Source organism: Furipterus horrens, unplaced genomic scaffold, assembly GCF_987537825.1.
Source record: "Furipterus horrens unplaced genomic scaffold, mFurHor1.1.pri manual_scaffold_13, whole genome shotgun sequence".
Classification (NCBI taxonomy): Eukaryota; Metazoa; Chordata; class Mammalia; order Chiroptera; family Furipteridae; genus Furipterus; species Furipterus horrens.
In genome coordinates, this window is record NW_028327183.1 from 13,757,581 (window position 1) to 13,776,071 (window position 18,491).

At 44.9% G+C, this 18,491-nt stretch overlaps 1 protein-coding gene across 1 annotated transcript in view; it reads right to left on the bottom strand.

The window, feature by feature from the left end:
* Positions 1–9,155: 9,155 nt before the first annotated feature.
* CMTM4 (CKLF like MARVEL transmembrane domain containing 4) overlaps positions 9,156–18,491 on the bottom strand; it is a 59,700-nt gene continuing 50,364 nt past the window's right edge. Inside the window, exons 3-4 of the mRNA XM_090260623.1 lie at positions 10,430–10,528; positions 9,156–9,393 (exon numbers count right to left, since the gene is read on the bottom strand). Coding sequence (XP_090116749.1) covers positions 9,229–9,393; positions 10,430–10,528 — 264 coding nt within the window. The 3' untranslated portion in view covers positions 9,156–9,228. The remainder of the gene's footprint in view (positions 9,394–10,429; positions 10,529–18,491) is intronic.

The following is an 18,491-nucleotide window of genomic DNA, read 5'->3' on the forward strand; positions in this document are numbered from 1 at the left end:
CCATCACAGGACTATTTCATGCTGAGGGGGTGGGTAGGGGTAACAGGACAACTGATAAGACAGAAACCACCCAGGGATCAGCCAGTTCCCCTGGCCCCAGTGACTTCTGTCTGCATTTGGTGCCCCTGCTCGTTCCAGGCACTTTGTCGTGAATGATCCTTCCAAGAGTCTTTGGTTCAAAGACTTCTGGTTCACTTCCCTCTTCATTCTTTAAGCAGAGAAAACTGCCCTTTGCCCTTAACTGACCACTCCCTTGGAAACCATGTCTTCTTCAGGTGATGTGACTATTCTGGGTTTAAGGCTGTGCAAAGAAAAACTCGTAAAGTAGCTTACCAGGTCCGAAAGAGCAAGGGTCTCAAATGATGAAATAGCAGTGACAGCATCCTGCATAGCTGGGCAGGCCCAGCCAAGGCTTCTCTTTCCCTGGGGACCCACCAGCAGGCGCCAGGTTCTCGGGCGCTCAGGACAGTGTGCTTCTAGACACCAGACCAGGTCTCCTGACCACCTCACGATGGGGGAACTGTGCCTTCTGTATTCATCTGAAGACCTGTTGTGTATGTATCTTGACTGGGACTTTGTAACTTTACATATTTTTTACACAAAAGTAGCTTCTTAAATAGCATTTCCTGTGACCCAAGAGGCCTTATGAAATGAGCCAGAGTTCTGGACCCATTTGGGGGCATTTGTAACTTTTGTTCTCTTGCATGTGAATCTCCTACCCTTAAAAAGCCATAATGAATTAAACCAGACTGACTACCTGCTTGGAGTGTGTTTGAAAAAAAACTTGGGGGGAGCGGAGCATAAGGGGACTAAATAGTAATAGAAAAAAAAAAAAATACAATAAAGATTAGATCAAAAAAAGAAAACCCTTACACGACCCAGGGCAACGCCGGCCAGTAACGTGCTTCAGCACAGATGGTCACATCTTCGGTATGAGCCCTGACAGCTCCAGGCTTCAGCAACAATACATGCGCACCTGCTCCTAGCTAGGTACCCCATTAAGCGTCACTTGTGCTCTTATTTACTCCTCGAACAATCCTGTTTTACAGTCCAGGAAACTGACAAGAAGGTTCGGTAACTTGCCCAGGGCCTCTCACACATCAGGGTGACATCCCACAGCATAACTCAGGCAGCCAGACCCTGGGGCTCTCGTGGTTGGAAACTGGAGCCTGGGTCCGCATTTTGGCCTAGGCTGGTGGGAAGAGGCAAGGCATTCTGCCCCCAGTTAGACACACGTTCTGAAAATATGTATGAAAGCTGACTGTGCAGAGGCTCAGAGGGGCTCATGGTGGGAGTTTTTGCTTTACTTTAACAGCCCCAGCCAAGCCGCCTGTTGACACCTAAACCACAGAGGCCTCATCCCGTGGACAGTCATTGTGTTCAATCTCCACCTAACAGGCTTGTTTCAGGAACTGAGTCCACAGCCTTCGAAGGGACAGGAGTGAAGTCAGAGCATTAAAAGAGACAACACCATTTTTACATGTCCATTTATTAAACAAGAACTCCTTCATGACAATTTAGTACAATATTAGCGATTAGTGTTGAGAAAATTATTTTCCCTCTATATACAAAAATACAGATTTGAACACTATGAAAACAATCAAGACAAGTACCATGAAAAATTGGTCCTTCAAAAGAAAGAAGGGGAAAATTGAGGGCAATGTGAAGCTTTGCCTGCTGTCAGGGGCAAACCAACAGGAGCAAAGGCTTTGGGGCCCAAAACCACTCCAAATGGATAGAGTCAAACCCAAGGGCCAGTCAGAGCCTATGGGGCCCACCCTTGGGCAACTGTGTTGGTTTGGGAAGCGGGGTGGGATCTCTGACCAGCCAACAGCATAAACCAAAATTTACCAAATGGGCATCACTTTAGAACGCCCCATGGCTGTGTCTAAACTGTTAAAGGAAATAGACTTTTATGAAGCAAAGTGTAATGGTTATTAAATTAACATTGCTCCCCCAAAGTGCCACTGGGCCATGTAGCAATGAGTAATCCCGTAGTTATTAGCTACCTAACTTGACTTCCTTTGTTAGAAAATAATTACATATTCTGATCCTTCAAAAAGGACAAAAAAGCTACAAACTTTATGTTTCAATAAATCCGTTCCTTCATGTTGCAATGGCTCAGCTAGTTTCCTCAAGACTTTTCTTGACCAGACAGAATTCATGTCTTGCAGGGGGCGGGGAAGCAAAAACAGACAGCTAGGGTGCTATCCTATAGAGATTTCATCAAGCTCCTCGCAGCAGGGAATCTTGTTCAGGCCCCAAACCAGAAAGGGCCACAGGAGCCGACCCAGCTCCACGAGCTGATCAGATCCAGAAGAAGGTGAGCCCGGGGCCAGCGGGGTTGCTCAGCCGCAGGCAGGCAGCAGGGGCAGGCCAGGGAACACCCTCTGGGGCCCGAGTCCCAGACAAGAGGCCTTTTCACCGGTTTGGACCCAGAGAAGGGAAGCCAGAGCACCAAGGATGTTGTTCTTTTCTCTTTGCTGTGGAGCCACTTTGCTCTGTCTGGGGTGAACAGTGACTCTCCAAACTGAACGAGTTGTTTGACAATGCCAAATGCAGTTATACTGATGAAGAATTATTTCACAGAAATATACTCTTACTCTCAGGCTATTTAAATAAGCAGAAACAAGATGGGGCGGGGGAAGCAGCAGAGAGGAGACGGGTGGTTTTTGTCTTTTTAAAAATACACATGAAATTTAAAGAGAAAATGGCCAACCTCATAACCAGCATTGCTGAAAGCAATATTAATAGAGCACAATCTAAAATCATGCTACAAAAATAGTGTTATCTGATTTAATTAAATGTACATCTTTTTTCAATTCCATGATTAACAAGAGTGTTTATGTGACTGACACACGGAAGGCACCAAAGGTGAAGTGATTATTAGTTGTCTTAAAATATACAAAGACAGAATTACCTACTTTGGGGAGAAAGCATACAGTCATACCTGTAATAAATAGTTAAGTTTTTCCCACGGGTTCCTGAACCCCTACAAATTTCAACATATACAGATAGTTTTGATCCCTAGCATTCTCTTAGAGGGAACCGCAACAAAAATCAAGTTAAGAAAAGCATTAGGTGTATCCACATATGTCATTCCATTGTGAGGCAGGACTTGAAGACTCGCTGCTAAATTGGTTCATGGGGTGAAAGTTGAAAGCAGGTGGCCCCTCTGCAGGCTGGGACCACCTTAGGGAGCCCCAGGCAATAGAATCAGCCTTCACCCCACCTTGGACCAGCCAGTTCTTCCTTCAAGCCCCAAATATTTGTCTCCCTCACTTATGCAGAGAGGGGAACAGAATCTTGAAACTTGCAAATTGATTCTGGAGGGAAGCAGCCATCAGTCAGACCTGGCCATGCCTGGCCCAGGCACCAGGCCCCCATACAGCCCTTATTCCCTGACTTTCCCTTCAGGAGGCTCTCCTGATGAGAGGCACTTCCCACTGGGTTCCAGCAGGGTCCTCCAAAGAGGACTTGGATTTGACGGTTTCAGATTATTACTGAACCCCACACAAACCTTACCAGAATCAGTTGTGTCACGCCTCTCCTCTGGGGCACAATTAGGAAAAGAAACTATGGGCCTCACCCTAATCCCATCCACAAAGGTCATTTGAAACAATTTCCTCTAAAAAGAGAACCATAAAAGCTCTAATAGCTCACTAGAGCCCAGGCTATTAACCCCTTAATGAAGGCTCTCCAGCCTTTGAGTGTAAGGCATCCCAAACCACTCCAGGGTGTCTGAAATTAGTCTTGGCATTAAAAATGTAGACAACGAACTAACCCTATGAAAAAGATACACTAATCAAGGATCCATAATCTGAACTTTATTCTCGGAAAACTACCACTGAGTCATTCAAACTCAGTGGGCTTGTGGGTAACTTTTCTTTACTATTATGCTTACAGAATGTGATGAACTAGAAAAAAATCCCCAAGATTGAGAAAATATATCCAAATGGAGTAAGAATATGATCTAGACCAAAGAAGGGAAATTATGTCAGGCCCACTCCTCTGTTTCAAGCCTAAGAAGTACAAATGCCATTTACTGCTGTGAAGAAAAGTCCAACAGAACATTCACTCTCAAAAGACGATCCTCTAGCTCTCACGGAATTGGGGGCATTTTCTTTTAGAGACAGTTTCAAAATGAAAGAAATGTAAAGATGCAAATATTTCAAATTACCTTCTCAGCCAGACAGTTTTTAGGATTTCAATATCTAATGAAAAGAGGACTTCCGGCCAAGATGGAGGCATAGACAGACACGCTGCGTCTCCCTCCACAACTAAGAAGGAATACAACTACATCAAAACTAGAGACAACTAGAATTTCCAGAAAACTGAGCTGCATGGAAGTCCGACATACAACGATATAAAGAAGAAATACTCATCCAGACAGGTATGTCAAGGATGCCATGAGGCCATCGATCCCGGAAAACAGCAAGTGACCCATGAAAGTTTCAGCTGGCGAGCATTAGCAGAGTGCCTCCTGTTTCCCTGCTACAGCGAGTGTCTCATTGAGAAGTACATCCCAATAAAATAACTGGTTTTTGGTAAGTGTAAGAAGTGTAAGAAGACGTAGTAATAGGAGAGAACCAAGCAATATTGAGCCGTAGCTATCCAAAGGGGTGTGGATTTCTACTGAAAATGCAATTTGGAAAAATAAATGACAAAAAAAAAAAAAGAAGAAGAAGAAGAAACTATAAAGGATACCAGAAGATTTTGTTAACTAAAAAAAAAAAAAATTTATATATATATATATATATATATATATATATATATATATATATATATATGGTGAAAAGTGAGCCATGTTTTGTAAAGGGGAAGTGTACAAGGCAGTGTTCCACCTGCGCCATCTCTAAGGTGGGACCCTGACCAGAACCTGAGTCACCTTTCTAGACCTGCGAGTTCCCAAACTCAAAGCCAAGAGCCCCGCCAGAGTGCCAGGGCACACTGGTCCCAGTTCTTGCTCCCAAGGTGATTCCAGAACAAAACTTCACTTTCCCAAAGACAAGCGAATAGAAAGTTAACCAACTACATTTTTTCAAGACTTCCTGGGTCAGTAACCAGTCTAGTATTATCAACAATCCCACAGCAGACAGTCTGGGCTGCAGGCCCTCTCCTCTGTCCTCACAGACCTGCCCCCACTCCCACCTCACCAGCCTGTCCCCTTGCTGGTCCTAAAAGTGGGTGCTGATAAAATAAGCAAGATCTGGGTAAGAGAGAACCCCTGGGTTCCACAAACTTCACCAGGAAATGAAAAAGCTGTCAGGAGACCTCGCAGGCTAATGGCAGTCCCCGGAGCAGGAAGCAACTTTTTATTTTGCTCTAGAGAATCAGTGGGCAGCAGCCCTCAACCTAAAAAGTGTTTGTGCCTTTTGCTACCTGTTTAATGTTGTTACTTTCCTTTAAACAAGATATGGAGAAGATGAGAACCAGGCAGTCGCACAATGGCTTCATGGTTGCTTTGTTTTGAACGGGGATGACACAGCGGGGGGAACATCAATCATCACTGCCTTCCAGAATCACTAAATGGGCCACAGGTTGTCACCACACTCCACTCACCTGTTAGGTCAGGCCCTAAGAACAACCTGCAGAAAATCTTGCACAGCCAGAGATTAGAACTTGGTCCACCTCTTAAACACACAGAGAAGTGAGGGGTTTCTTCTCAAACAGCACGAGTGTCCCACAAGAAAAGGTGAGATTGGGCTACACATGGGACATGACAGATGGCAGGGTCATTCAAGGTTATTCATTGCAAGTGAGAAATCACATATATGTGCAGACAGAAGAGTAAGTGCTTCATCTCCTCAGAGATCACCTCTGGCTTAACACGAGTCAATCACAAAGAAACCTTCAAAGACAGGTAGATGAAGCTGCAAACTTTTAGAGTAGGAATGTTTTCAAATGAGTCACAAAGCTCTCACCAGAAGCATCCAACACAGGGTGATCAGATACACTCCATGGCTACCCACAGGCATGAGCATTCCTGCCTGGGACAGTAATGGTGCCCAAAGGACTGGGGTGTTGCCCCCAGAGCCAAGCCCTCAGAACCAGACCAGGTCCTTGCTGGCTTCCCTGTGGCCACGCTGGGCTTTGCTGATGCTGGCCCTTCAGTTCAAGTTGTCAAGGAAGACAGGGATGAGTATTGGGACTGGGCAGGCTACTATATTCTTGCCTTTTTGTAGGCAAAGGTCATCTCTCTTGAATGACTATTGCTGCAGAGTAAAAATCTAAAATAAAATACTTCACTAAAAATTAACCTTCTGAGATTTTAATCTGTAAATGCCTTGGTCCTTCCCCAGAGTGATATGAGGCCATGAAGTGTCTGTAGGTTTTCATGACTATAATTTCTTTGTATAACAGGGGGAAGGTATTTCCCTTCATGCCTTCAAGCAATGTAAAAGGGAGATAAAAGAGAATCAGAGAAAAATGACCACACCCACTGAATCAGTGCCAAGATAAACTTTCTCTGAAGACAGTAGGATATGCATCCATCTAAAACCACCAAATGCTTGAGGGTTTCAACCCTACAGTCTCCAGGCAGGAATTCAAATGCACAAGGCAACTGTAGTTCTCTCCAAGTTTGGCACAAACTATGAAAGCCATTATCATCCCACCAGAAAACTGAGGAACACTAAGACTGCCTCAGCCTGAAAGTGCCCCAGAACAAACTGACATTAACCCATACTGGAACTATTAAAACACAAAAATACGCTTCCTTCAATTTGGAAAAAAAAAATGTCCTTTAAGCCCCCCCAAGGTCTACATTGTCTTATTTGTACACAAAGGCAACACAGAAAAATGCAGGTGTCTTTACATTCACCTAGACAAGCATATTCCTTCCTAACTTCTGACCACCACACTGCCACGGGTGAAAGACCAGATGATGATGACTGTGCATCACACCAATCAGAGAGCCTAGCTGGCTACTTCCAGATGCAGTGAAAGTTAATTAAATAGAAAGAAATATACTTACTAAAACAATAGGAGAGCCTTGTGGCACAAAGGATATTAAATAGTTACAGGGACATAAATAATTCCAAAGATTCTAACGCTAAGACGCAAATTAACTCCTAGGTCGCTCTGTGGCACAAGGTGTCATCACGGTTTCCATGGGTTTCAGAACCGTTTCTTGCAGCTGACAACACATCCTCAGGAGGCCAATAGGCTCCTTTTCACCAGATGATAAACTGGTCTTATTGAAGTGACTTGGGAAAACTTGGGCAGCAATCCTGCCTGAATGGTATTCTTTTCTTCAATCTCACTTCAAAGGCGGTTTTTTATTGAGGCCAAGTAACATGATTCCCAGGAGGAGATGTCTGATAAAGTTCAGGGTGGTCCTTCCAAATGGGCCCCATTTAATGCAAGGCTGAGTCTTTGTGGCCCTGTTTTTAAATGGAACTCGCAGAGGGAGATAAGCCAAATTTTGACTAGGCAGACACACTCAACAAATGCAAAATAAATACATAAAATGAACAGATAAAATCCAGATGTCAGCATCTTCTCAAAAATCACTGCATATAATAGGTTCAAAGTTTGTGAAGCATCATTTGCACGGACTCAGGACAGACGTGGCAAGCGGCTCAATCAGACCTGCTGGGACCAGGTCTGGCTGCCCTCCGGGAGAGCAGAGGGAGGTGAGTTACCACCATGCCAGCGGGGTCTGCATCAGCAGCCATGGCCCCTGAAGCAGACAAAGGGGCTTGCACATGTGACCTGGCCCACTGCCTGGGGACAGAACTGCAGCAGAACTCAGTTTGTACCGCATGTCCAGTTCAGGGAGCTAACCCTTACCCCGCCCCTTCAGAGACAGCATAGTACCATTTCCTAGAGAATCCCCAGCCTAGCAGTGTCACCTGGCCAATCTCCCAATGCTGCTCTTTTATGGAGAACGCAATGCCACACACGCCTCTATGACACTTTCTCACACCCGCTCTCCTCTCACCACCTCAAAGACACAGTCATCTCCTCTCATTACACAGTATGCTGCTGAAGTGGTGATGGTTCACTAGCACAAGATCCTGGTTATTCTCCAGGTTACAGCAAAATCTTCCCACTTTCCCACCAGCAGTAAATGTTTTTTCCTTGGTGAGGGCTAATCACAAAATATCAGAGCTAGAGAGGTTTGTAAAGCTACAATCCGTGCCGTCTGAACTATCCGTGAAAGAATGTCATGGTGCAAATTCAAGTATTTTCAAAGCCTAGACAAGTCTACCCAGAATCACTTTAGAACTCTTCTCGGGTATGTGAAAATTAGCACACATCTCTGAAACAGAGGTGTGTCCCCACCTGTGGTCCAAATGGGCAAGTGTTCTGGCTCGTGGAATGGATCAAATTTCTCTCCTGGCTTTTACCTGAAAAGGTAAAATTACAGAAAACCTTCAGTTCAGCCTCAAAGTATTAATGGTAGGCAAGAGAGTGAAAAACAAGATGGCCCCCATATTCCTGGAGGAGAATCTGGGATTCAGGGAGGTGATTCACTTGAGAAGGAACCAAGTGATGTCTCAGCAGGGTGGGAAATGAAAGGTGACCCTCCCGCATGTCAGCAGTCCTGTGGAGCTGTCCCAGAAGGACTCCAGCTTTGCCCGTCCCCGTGAAGTCCAGGCCCAACCAAGAGCTCCCCCAGCACACCCATCACCAAGACCCTGAACAATACACACAGCTTCCCGGGCGTCTGCAGGCCGTCTCCATGCCCCAGGCACGGAAGACAAGCAGTAGGGGAGGGTCTTGATAGCAAGACTCACGCTGATGGAGCTTGCTATGGGGCTGCCCAGGAATCACTACTGACAAACTGTTCCAATCTTGTACCTTCACTCCTTGATTTCCACCCCCTCCTAGCAGCCCCCATTTAAACCCAAATCTTAACCTGTCACAAATACATGTGACAGGGTGGCTCAGAGCCAGACGGGAAGCGTGTGCTTGGGAATAGTGAGGAACTAAAGTGAACATGGCAGCCAGGCAGGCCAGCTTTTCCCATGGCCGCCCAGCACTGGAGAATCTGTACGTCTCTCCTACCCACTTCTGTCTGCACCGCTGGGTACAGGGGTTCTCCACCTCACACACCTGCTAACAGGGCCACTCTTGGGGAGGGGAACCCTTTCCCAAAATGAACTTTTACCAAAGTGGACAAAATTCAGCTTAATCACACGAGAATCTGACGTGACAAGGGAATGAAAACTTGATTGAAAGGATGGACATGAGGATGAGAGGGAGGACTCTGGTGGGCCCTCAGGTGTCCAGCCGCTGGATCTCGGGGCGACCGTCCACGTCTCTGGACTCCGTGCGGGCTCGGATGTAGTCATTAGCGCTCTGCTGGTGGATGCTGACTCTCCATTTCTGCACCGCCAGGAATGTGTTCACCGCATACACCGCAGTTGCCAAGAAGCCAAATATCTACAAGAAACAGCACACTTAGTCCTCAGATGCATTAGCAGTCCGAGGTGTCTGGGCAGGACCCTGAGCAGCTTTACAGCTGAGACCCCACACACCTAGCCCCACTGTTTAGCTGTCAGACTGTGGCCAAATTTCTAGTCATGTGACCCTCCTAAGTCGTGCCCGATCTGAAGACAGCCTAAGGTTTCTTTCTAAGTATTTTGGATCTACATATTTTTAATTTTAAAAAAATTGCCTCTTTTACAGCACCTTTATGGTTGGTCACTGCTCCCAGATGAGAAAATGCATGAGGACAAAATACCATGTTCACAGAAAATGAGGGGCTCCTCTGTGAGCCCAGTTCAGGTCACAAGGCCTGACATTCCAAATCACAGCCCCTGAACCCCCGCCTGCTCTCCAGCTGCCTCGAACCTGGGCAGCTCCATGGTGAGAAGCAGCAAGGTTTGGCTTAATTAATAATGACTGATGAATCTACTGAGTGACACCTGGGAGAGCAGCTAGTTTAATGCTTTTTATGAACCCTTTAATCTCCCCATTACAAAAGTACTGCATAGTCTTTGTAAATACAGAACAAAACAGAAATGCAGAGCACAGAGAAAGTCTTACATTATCTGGTTCCCACCCCACCCCTATGCTTCTACCCTGAAGAGCAAAAACATGTCATCTGAGCGCTAAATGGTGTCAAGACTGTGTTCTTCTTCATTAAGAGCCCCATGCTGGCAGGTAAGGCTCTTAAAAGGGTCCTGCTTCAAACAGACTAAAGTGGTGGTTCTTAAACCTGAGCGTGCTTCTGAATCAGCTGGAGGGACGGTTAAAACACAAATTTCTGGGTGATGCTGAGGCTGCCGTCCTGGGGACCATACTTTGAGAACTGCAGCACTGAAGGAATCGGGACCTCCACTGGCCCAACAGCAACTTAATTAGCAAAGAAAAAGCTAAAAGAGAATGAGTAGGATGCATACTAGGAGACAGAGGAGAGAAAGTCACAAAAAGCATGCACATCAAGCCCATGTTTTAAACACTTGAGTTCACCTACCACAGCAGCAATTTCTGCTCCGGTTTTGTGATTTAAAGCAGCCAGTACAATCGAAGCAATAAAGAAAAACAAAGTGCTGAGTCCAGTGTTGACCAAATCCTAAAGAAAAAGATACATAAAATCACTTGAAAGAAGCATTTCATGCTTTGCCCTCAAAGCCATTGAAGAACTTTCAAACTAAGAAGCATAATACCCGGACCCTCTGATGGCTCCATATTTTTGTCTCGATGGCTGGGGACATTGGTTATACAGGGATGGCGGAGACGAGAACAGTGTACGATGCTACTTGATAAATCACCACAGCAAAATCCACGCGACCGTTTCTTAATGACTTATTATAGAAACCCAGACTGCTAACCTATCAAGGCTAGGCACAATAATTACCGTTTACAGTTCTAGTGCCATCTTTTAAAAACCCATTCAAATCATCCTGGCATGGGCAAAGCGCCCCAGAAGTCCAGAACAGCATTTCAACCGGTGTGCCACGGCAGGCACACTGGTGTGCCGCAAGAATTTTAAAAACACACAACACCTAACTCCTTAGTCAGGGGCACTAACCTACCTCTTTTCCCTTAAGACTGTCAGATCAAAATGACAACAGCCAACACAACAACAGCCATCCAGTGGGAATGAATCAAAATGATACCTTTCTATGTCAGATCGGCAAAAAACATTTTTTGGTGTGCTGCAAAATATGAGTAATAAGTTTGTGTGTGCCGTGAGATGAAAAAGGTTGAAAATCGCTGGTCCATAATGTACCGAAACAGGTGGAATCCTCTCCAACATCCCCTCAGTCATTTGTGACATTTCCAGCACTGTTTCCAGACCTAGGGAACACACTGCCCCAGACCTCATACTCTTTTGTATGCATGGTCTTTCAAGCCTCTCCGTTGCTAAAGCCTAGAGGATTTGCTTCTAAGTTTCCTGCCAAGCAAATCAGGTTACATATCCAATGCTTCAAAGATTTAACTCCTATCTTCCTTGTCAAGAGAAACACAGCACAACGATTAAGAGTCTGGTCCTAACCAACCATGACTTTGGACAAGGCACTTCATGTCTCTGTATCTTATATGGGAATCGTACACCCTCCTCCTGGAGCTGTTTTAAGGATTAAGTAGAACAACGCAAATGAAGAGCCGAGCACCGCGCCTGGTCCACCGTTAGCGTTCCCTGCACATCTATTGTTATTTCTGTTATTATTGCTTTGGCATTAGGCCCTGACAGCCTGGGTCATACCAGAGTTCCTCTGTGGTCTCTACAGGAAAAAAGAAAAACCAGGTAAAGTTCCAAACTGCTTCAGTGCCAGACTGACTGCACCATCAACACCAGGTGGGTTGTCCTGGCTGGCCTGGCTTCAAGGTCTGCGTATCACCTCTTTTTAAGATACAAAAAGGCAACATTCACATCAAAGGAGTACTGAGCCTGTGCAGCAGGAACCCCAACACACTCCTGGTCAGGGGTTCTGGGGAGCAGCAAAGTGCTGGCTGTGAAACTGTTCAGAGACGTCTGCCAGCAGGGACAGCTTCAGCTGTGGCCAGGACACATTTTTCACAAATTCAAACCAGGAAGTGTTGAATTATGCTCAGCTTTGGGTAAGGTACTAGAGGAATAAAGAGAAGACTGTAAAATGTACTTTCTGAACCAAAGATTATTCCAATATGAGGAAAATGTCTTATGATACAATGCTGAAGCCAAACATCAAACAAAATAGTGTATACGTTAATGAGACTATATAGAAATATAAACATAGTAAAGGGCCAATAGATATCAAAGATTTTGAAAGGTTTGTGTTATTTGTGTATAAATTCCACATCTGGACTTCATCTTAAATATCATACTTGCGCCAAAAGATCTAAGTATAAGGATGATCGTTGTGATATTATTTAGAACAGCAAACAAACAAAGCAAACAAAATGCTCAAGAATAGAGGATCTGTTCAATAAAATGGTATTTCCATAAAGGAACACTATCCAGTCATTAAAAATAATGATATGGCTATGTATCTAATACAGAAAATATTTAAGACAGTGTTAATGAAAAAGCATGACTTCAATGGTTCCATTTTTCTTTAATCACATAGCACAACATACATGCATATATCTAGAAGGTTACACCTAAGTATTACAAGTGGTTACCCCTAATGGGTTGTATCACATACAATTTTTTAAACAGTTTTATTGAGATATAATTCACACATTATGTAATACACCCAATTAAAGCATACAATTCAATCACCATAATCTAATTTTAGAGCATTTTCAGCATTCCAAAAAGAAACCTCGTACTCATTAACAGTTAATTCCTCATCCCTCCCCTAATCCTAGGCAACTACCAGCTGGCTTTCTGTCTCTATGGATTTGCCTATTCTGGACATTTTGTATAAATAGAATGATAAAGCATGTGGTCTATAGTGACTGGCTTCTTCCATTTAGTATAATAGTTCTGAGGTTCATTCATGTTGTAGCAATACTTCACTTCGTTTTATTACTGAATAATATTCCATTGTACAGATACACCGCATCTGATTTATCTTTTCAACAGTTTTTGAACATTTCAGTTGTTTCTACTTTTTGGTTATTATAATACTATTACTATGAACTTACATCAGAGAAGGAAAACTCTGACTCCAAAAAACCTCCGCTGCCTTGCGGCATACCTCTTCAGGGGAAAGGCTAAGGGAGTAAACCCCGACAGAAAATCCGGAGCCGGAGTCCCTAAGGCGGTTCGACGTTGTAGTCAACACCGGCAACTCCTGCGGCGCACCTGAAGCCAAGCTGTATTGACTCCGTCTTTCCCTTGGACCCTTCAGCTGCGAAGAGAGGGGGGGTCTGCTGCATGGGCAACAGCAGACCCTCCATATCACCCTGCCCAGGCTCTGTAGCTTCAGCTTCACTGGAGAGGACACTCCAGTGTCATCACAAGATGTCAATTCAACACGGGAGGAGACAGATACCGTGTCACTCCCGAGTTGGACTGCACAGCCATTCTCGGCGGTGCAGATAGACTCTTAAGAAGCTACACCATTGTCTCTCGAGACGGACGGCTGCCGACAACGACTATGAACTTAGAAGCCTTTCTGCAGACATGTTTTCATTTCTCTTGGGTGAGCACATGATTTTATTTATTCTATTTTAGTATCTATATCTCCTAGTTTTTCTACAACAAACACTTATTAGTTCCACAGTTTAAAAGGCTTAAAACTGGGGTGCTGCAAAAGTAAGTCACCATCAGGTGCTTGAGTTCCTTGGCCGTGAAACAAAATCAAGGCTCTTCACATGCATTGTTCCACTTACGTTAGGGGGCACGCAGAGGCATGCCCCTCAGAGGTAGATTTTTGAGAATTTTTAGTGAATATTGATGCTTAATTTCTTAAAAATACTTTTAATGGGATGTGTAGTCTCTAAGCCACGCATTTTCCAGGTTGCCACATTCATCCCCGTTCCTTGCCGTCTCGCTCCCAGCCACTTTGGGTTTCCTGACTGGCCCCTAAAAAACCCGAGGCTGCAGCCCTCCTATGCTCAGAAAAGAAGAGGAAGGTCAGCCTCACATTCACATGTTTTCGAGTCCCTTCTTCAATAACACGTCAATAAGTACAGGTGTGAGCCCAAATAAATCCAATAACATATCAAGGGGATCTGGCCTAAAAGCCCGTTGGCCATATCCGGCCCACAGATAGGTTTGACTTGTATAGTGTTCAAAACAAACTTGAACAAGCCAACATTTAGACATCAGAAGCCTGAACATATCTTGAATAAATTGCTCTATATTGATATTTAAAATTAAAAAAAAAGAAGCCTGCATAAAAACTAACTTCTAAAAAAAACAAAAAAACAACTTCCAGCTGCTCTCAAAAAACTCCCAGAAGTCCCGTGGGGCAACAACACAACTGGCTGGGGCTGAGGAGAACCACCTTCTCCATGACCCTGACTGCCGGCCCATCTTCTCACTTGCCCATTTACATCACATGCCCAGCCCCAACGGGCCCTGCGTGTATAATCCTGCTCCATCCTACAGCACACCCCACCCTTCCACACTCTGTCCAGGGAGCACCCTACTGGAATCTGGCTTTTTCTCTGACTGACTCCAGGAACCCACTGCCTCCTTGCCAGGGTTCTCAACAAAACTGGATCATGAGAGCGCCCTTAACCATAGGAGAGCAGCTTGTAACTCCCTACCCTGCGCTTTCAGTTCCCTGGCCCTGGCATAAAGCAGGTGGTTAAGAAATGATCACAAATGAAGCTTCTGTAAACAGGTCCAGCCCTGGTCTGTCACTGCAATCGCTCCCAAACCACGGGGCTTTCACTGCACGGGGGTGAGAGGAAGTTTACAACCAACTGAACCATACTGTACACTGACTAGCGTTCAAATGGCCCCAGCACCAAAGGGACAATCGTAATACAGATGACAGTAGTGACTACTATCTACGGAGAGTCTTTTATGTCAACCACATAACTGAAGTGTCTCGCTGAATCCTAACCTAGTTACGATCCAAAATACCTATCAGACAGGACATGTTATTGTGTTCTACTTTTAAAAATAAGGAAACTAATCCCAGAGAGGATGTGTGGTTAATGAAAAATATATTTTTTGTCTCTCTCTGTAGTTCCTTAATATTTCCTGAGTGATAGGAGTATCTTTTATCTTCATAATGAGCCCCTTTCCACTCTCCCTGAATTTATGCGAATGAAGTGACTCTGGAGCCCCCGGATAGTTTCAGAATGGGGGATGGTTACCAGAAAAACCAACCAGGTGATTAGAGGGTTGAAACTTTCAGCCCTGCCGACCCTGAACTCCAGGGAAGCGAGAGGGGCTGGAGACTGAGTTCAATCTCCAGATGGCTGATGATTTAAATAATCATGCCTGCATGACAAAATCTCCATAAAAACCCCGAATGACAGGGTCCAGGGAGCTTCCAAGTTGGTGACTATGTCCACGTTGTACCCCAATCGCATGGGACTCTTCTGGATCCTGCCTTATGCATCTCCTCTTCCATTTGGCTGTTTCTGAGTTATATTCTTTATAATAAAAGCCATTATAAGTAAAGCAGTTTCCAAAGTTGTTCTAGAGAATAAGTACTGAACCTAAAGAGGGGGATATGCAAACTCCCGAATCTGCTGGCCAGGCAGAAGTGTGGGTCACCTGGGAACCCATTTGTGGCTGGTGTCTGAAGTAGGAGCAGTCTCATGGGACTGAGTCCTGAACCTGTGGGGTCTGTGCTAACTCCAGAAGTTAGTGTCAGAACTGAATGAAATTGCTGAACACTCCTGTTGCTGGAGAATCAGAGTACTGCTTGGTATAGAAAAACTAGGTGGATTTTTTGTCAGAAAAAAACCACACATTGGGTTCAAGAGTGGTGTCAGAAAACACCACACAATGCATCACGGTCAAGGCCTCAGGGCTCTGCAAGTGAGCCCTCTGGGTGGTTCCAGACTGTTCTCAACTCACCACAGCACCTGGCCCGTGTTCTAGGATAGAGGTCTGTGGGAGGAGCAGGGGCCACCAAGGCCACTGAAAAGGAACGCCAAGGAGAAAAAAGAAAAACTGGCACAGTGTGGTGTAATAGGCGGCATGGGTACAGAGAACGCCAGGAAGGACTGAGTGTTCCGCAGCAGGCGCCGCTGAAATGTTTTGTCGGGGGGAAACTGAAGAATGACCAGATCCAGGAACACGGAGGCCCTAAATGCTCCTGAACAGGACTTTCAAGGACAAAAAGTCAGGACAGTGGACTGGCTGGGGCGAGGCGGGGTAGGGTGGGGGTGAGCCACTGTAATTGTGTTTGGGAAGACCACCTGAGGCTTTTGGGATGTTGACACTATCCTATCTCTTGACCCAGGTGGTGGGTACGCAATCTTTATCATTCTTCATTAAATCATACATTTACTTTTACAAATTTTTCTGAATATGCTGTATTTGACAATAAAAGGTGAAAAAAGAGACATTAGAAGATAGGGAAATAGAGAAGACATGTACTGACCTCCTCCCTCCGCTTTACAGAAGATTGGACAACCAGGAGAGCGGGAGCCCCCGGCAGGCTTTCAGTGATGGGAAGGGAATGGGGAAGGGATGGGGTGAGGGGGAGGAAGGTGGCATTAATCAAGGTAAACAGAGCTGAAACAGTGAGTGTGTGCACTCCTAATACACGGAGAAAAACAAATATAGCAGCACTGTCCCATAGATTCACAGAAAAAACAAACCTAACTGACATTAATACAATGTGAGTGCATCAAATTATGCTTGTATAAAATATATACTTTGTATCATCCTCCTTATTTACCATTTTCATGCATATCTGTATTAACATAGGCTCCTGGAATGACCCATTTATCTAAATGCATACCAATCACACCATATTTCACTGGCTCTGTTGGGGACAAAAATACTCCCACCATCTCGTTAGAAAAGCGCACATCTAAGACCAGCTCTCCAGTGACTTAATGAGCTGTAATGGACTCTGAAAACTCCCGTTTGCTCTCCTCCCAGAGAACAGATGACCGAGCGCCCTTCAAAAAGTAGCATCTTCTCAAGTTTGTACAACTCACATGCCCTTTTGCTGGATAAGCATACATCTCCCTCTGCTCTAAAAGAGTAAAAATTCTGGAAAGGACCCCAAAGGGCAGAAAGGTGCTCTCAAGTGACACATCACCACCCAGGACTTGCCCCAGCCAACACCATCCAGGGGGCAAGGACTGATATTTAACTTTCCAGTGAAAAAGGTGCACTTTGATATGACCTGAGGATATAGTCAACAAGCAGAAAGTCTTTCATAATTAAAGTAGAAAAATTAATATTTCAGAAAGTTCACTAAATAGGTACTTCTGGGGGTAAAACCCAGAATGAATTAGTAAGAAACCTGAAGTATGATGTTTTCTAACAGATTTATCTCTATCAAATAAGCAGGTAAGACAGAATTAAAGGAGTCAAGTCAACCCTGAAGAGAGAAGTCTGCAGGAGAATGAGGTGGTTGACAGGTGACAGCAAGGCCTCTTACATGTGCGAAGATGAACATTTCTGACTGGCAGCAGCGACCACTGGTTTGAGGTGCTTTTATACGCATTGTCTCATTTCATTCTTAAAACAACCCTGTAAAAAAAAAATTATCATCTCTACCAATGGTGGGATTTTGTCAACGTAGGGCTCTAACTGACTTGCCCCAGGGTCATTTGCACAGCCCTTATGAGCCATCATGGACTTGAACCCAGACAAATCTGTCTGATTCAAAGTCCCTGGTCTTAACCTTTCGGGCATCTACTTCTGTCAAAGAAGTTTGCCTGCACGTTTCATTCAAAGCCCACCCAGGCCCCTCCCTAAACAACTATTTACTGAGAAAGCCTTAGAAACACAGGGATCTGGAATACCAATGAACCTTGCTCCCAGGGGACAAGGACAATGACCTTACCTCAGAGCTCGAATTTTGTTTGGGGGAGGTTTGTGAGGTTCTCTTTGCTATTTCTCTACTACACTATCTTAACAACTCTGCAAGCATTTCCCTAGAAATAACACAAACTGATCTTAAAAATAGTTGAGACATGAAAACCTGTCACAAAAACTCAGACAAAATGCCTCCAGTATCTTGAGGTTTTAGAGTTTAAATTTAAATCACATTTTTCTCAGTTTTTCAATGCTGAGAAAAAGAACAACTGAGTTTTCAACTGACATCAACTTTTCTTGCTCAGCTCTGCTCTTATTTTTCTTCCTGAAAGAAAATTTGGACACAGAGAGCGTCTGTCGGAAAACGCTCTGCCCTGGACACCAACAGGACCACCCTGGGAGTGGCTCTGCCAGGCAAGGTGACCAGCTCCAGCCTCTTCCCCAGCCCCCTCGGTGGTGCTGCGACTGTACACGCATCAGCACCAGCCAAAGAGAGAGGCGCTCTCCCCCGAGTAGCTGGTCTCGGCGCCCTCCTCTCTTCCTGCCGCTCTCCCAGCAGCTGTAGGGTCTGCAGGGTTTTCCTCCCACAGGCTCAGAAAGGTGAGGCAGCTAGCTGACAGCTTTCCTGTGTTTCGCTGATTTCTTTTGAGCTCTTCCACATGGTTATTTGCAAAGAAATATCAAGGAAACTAAA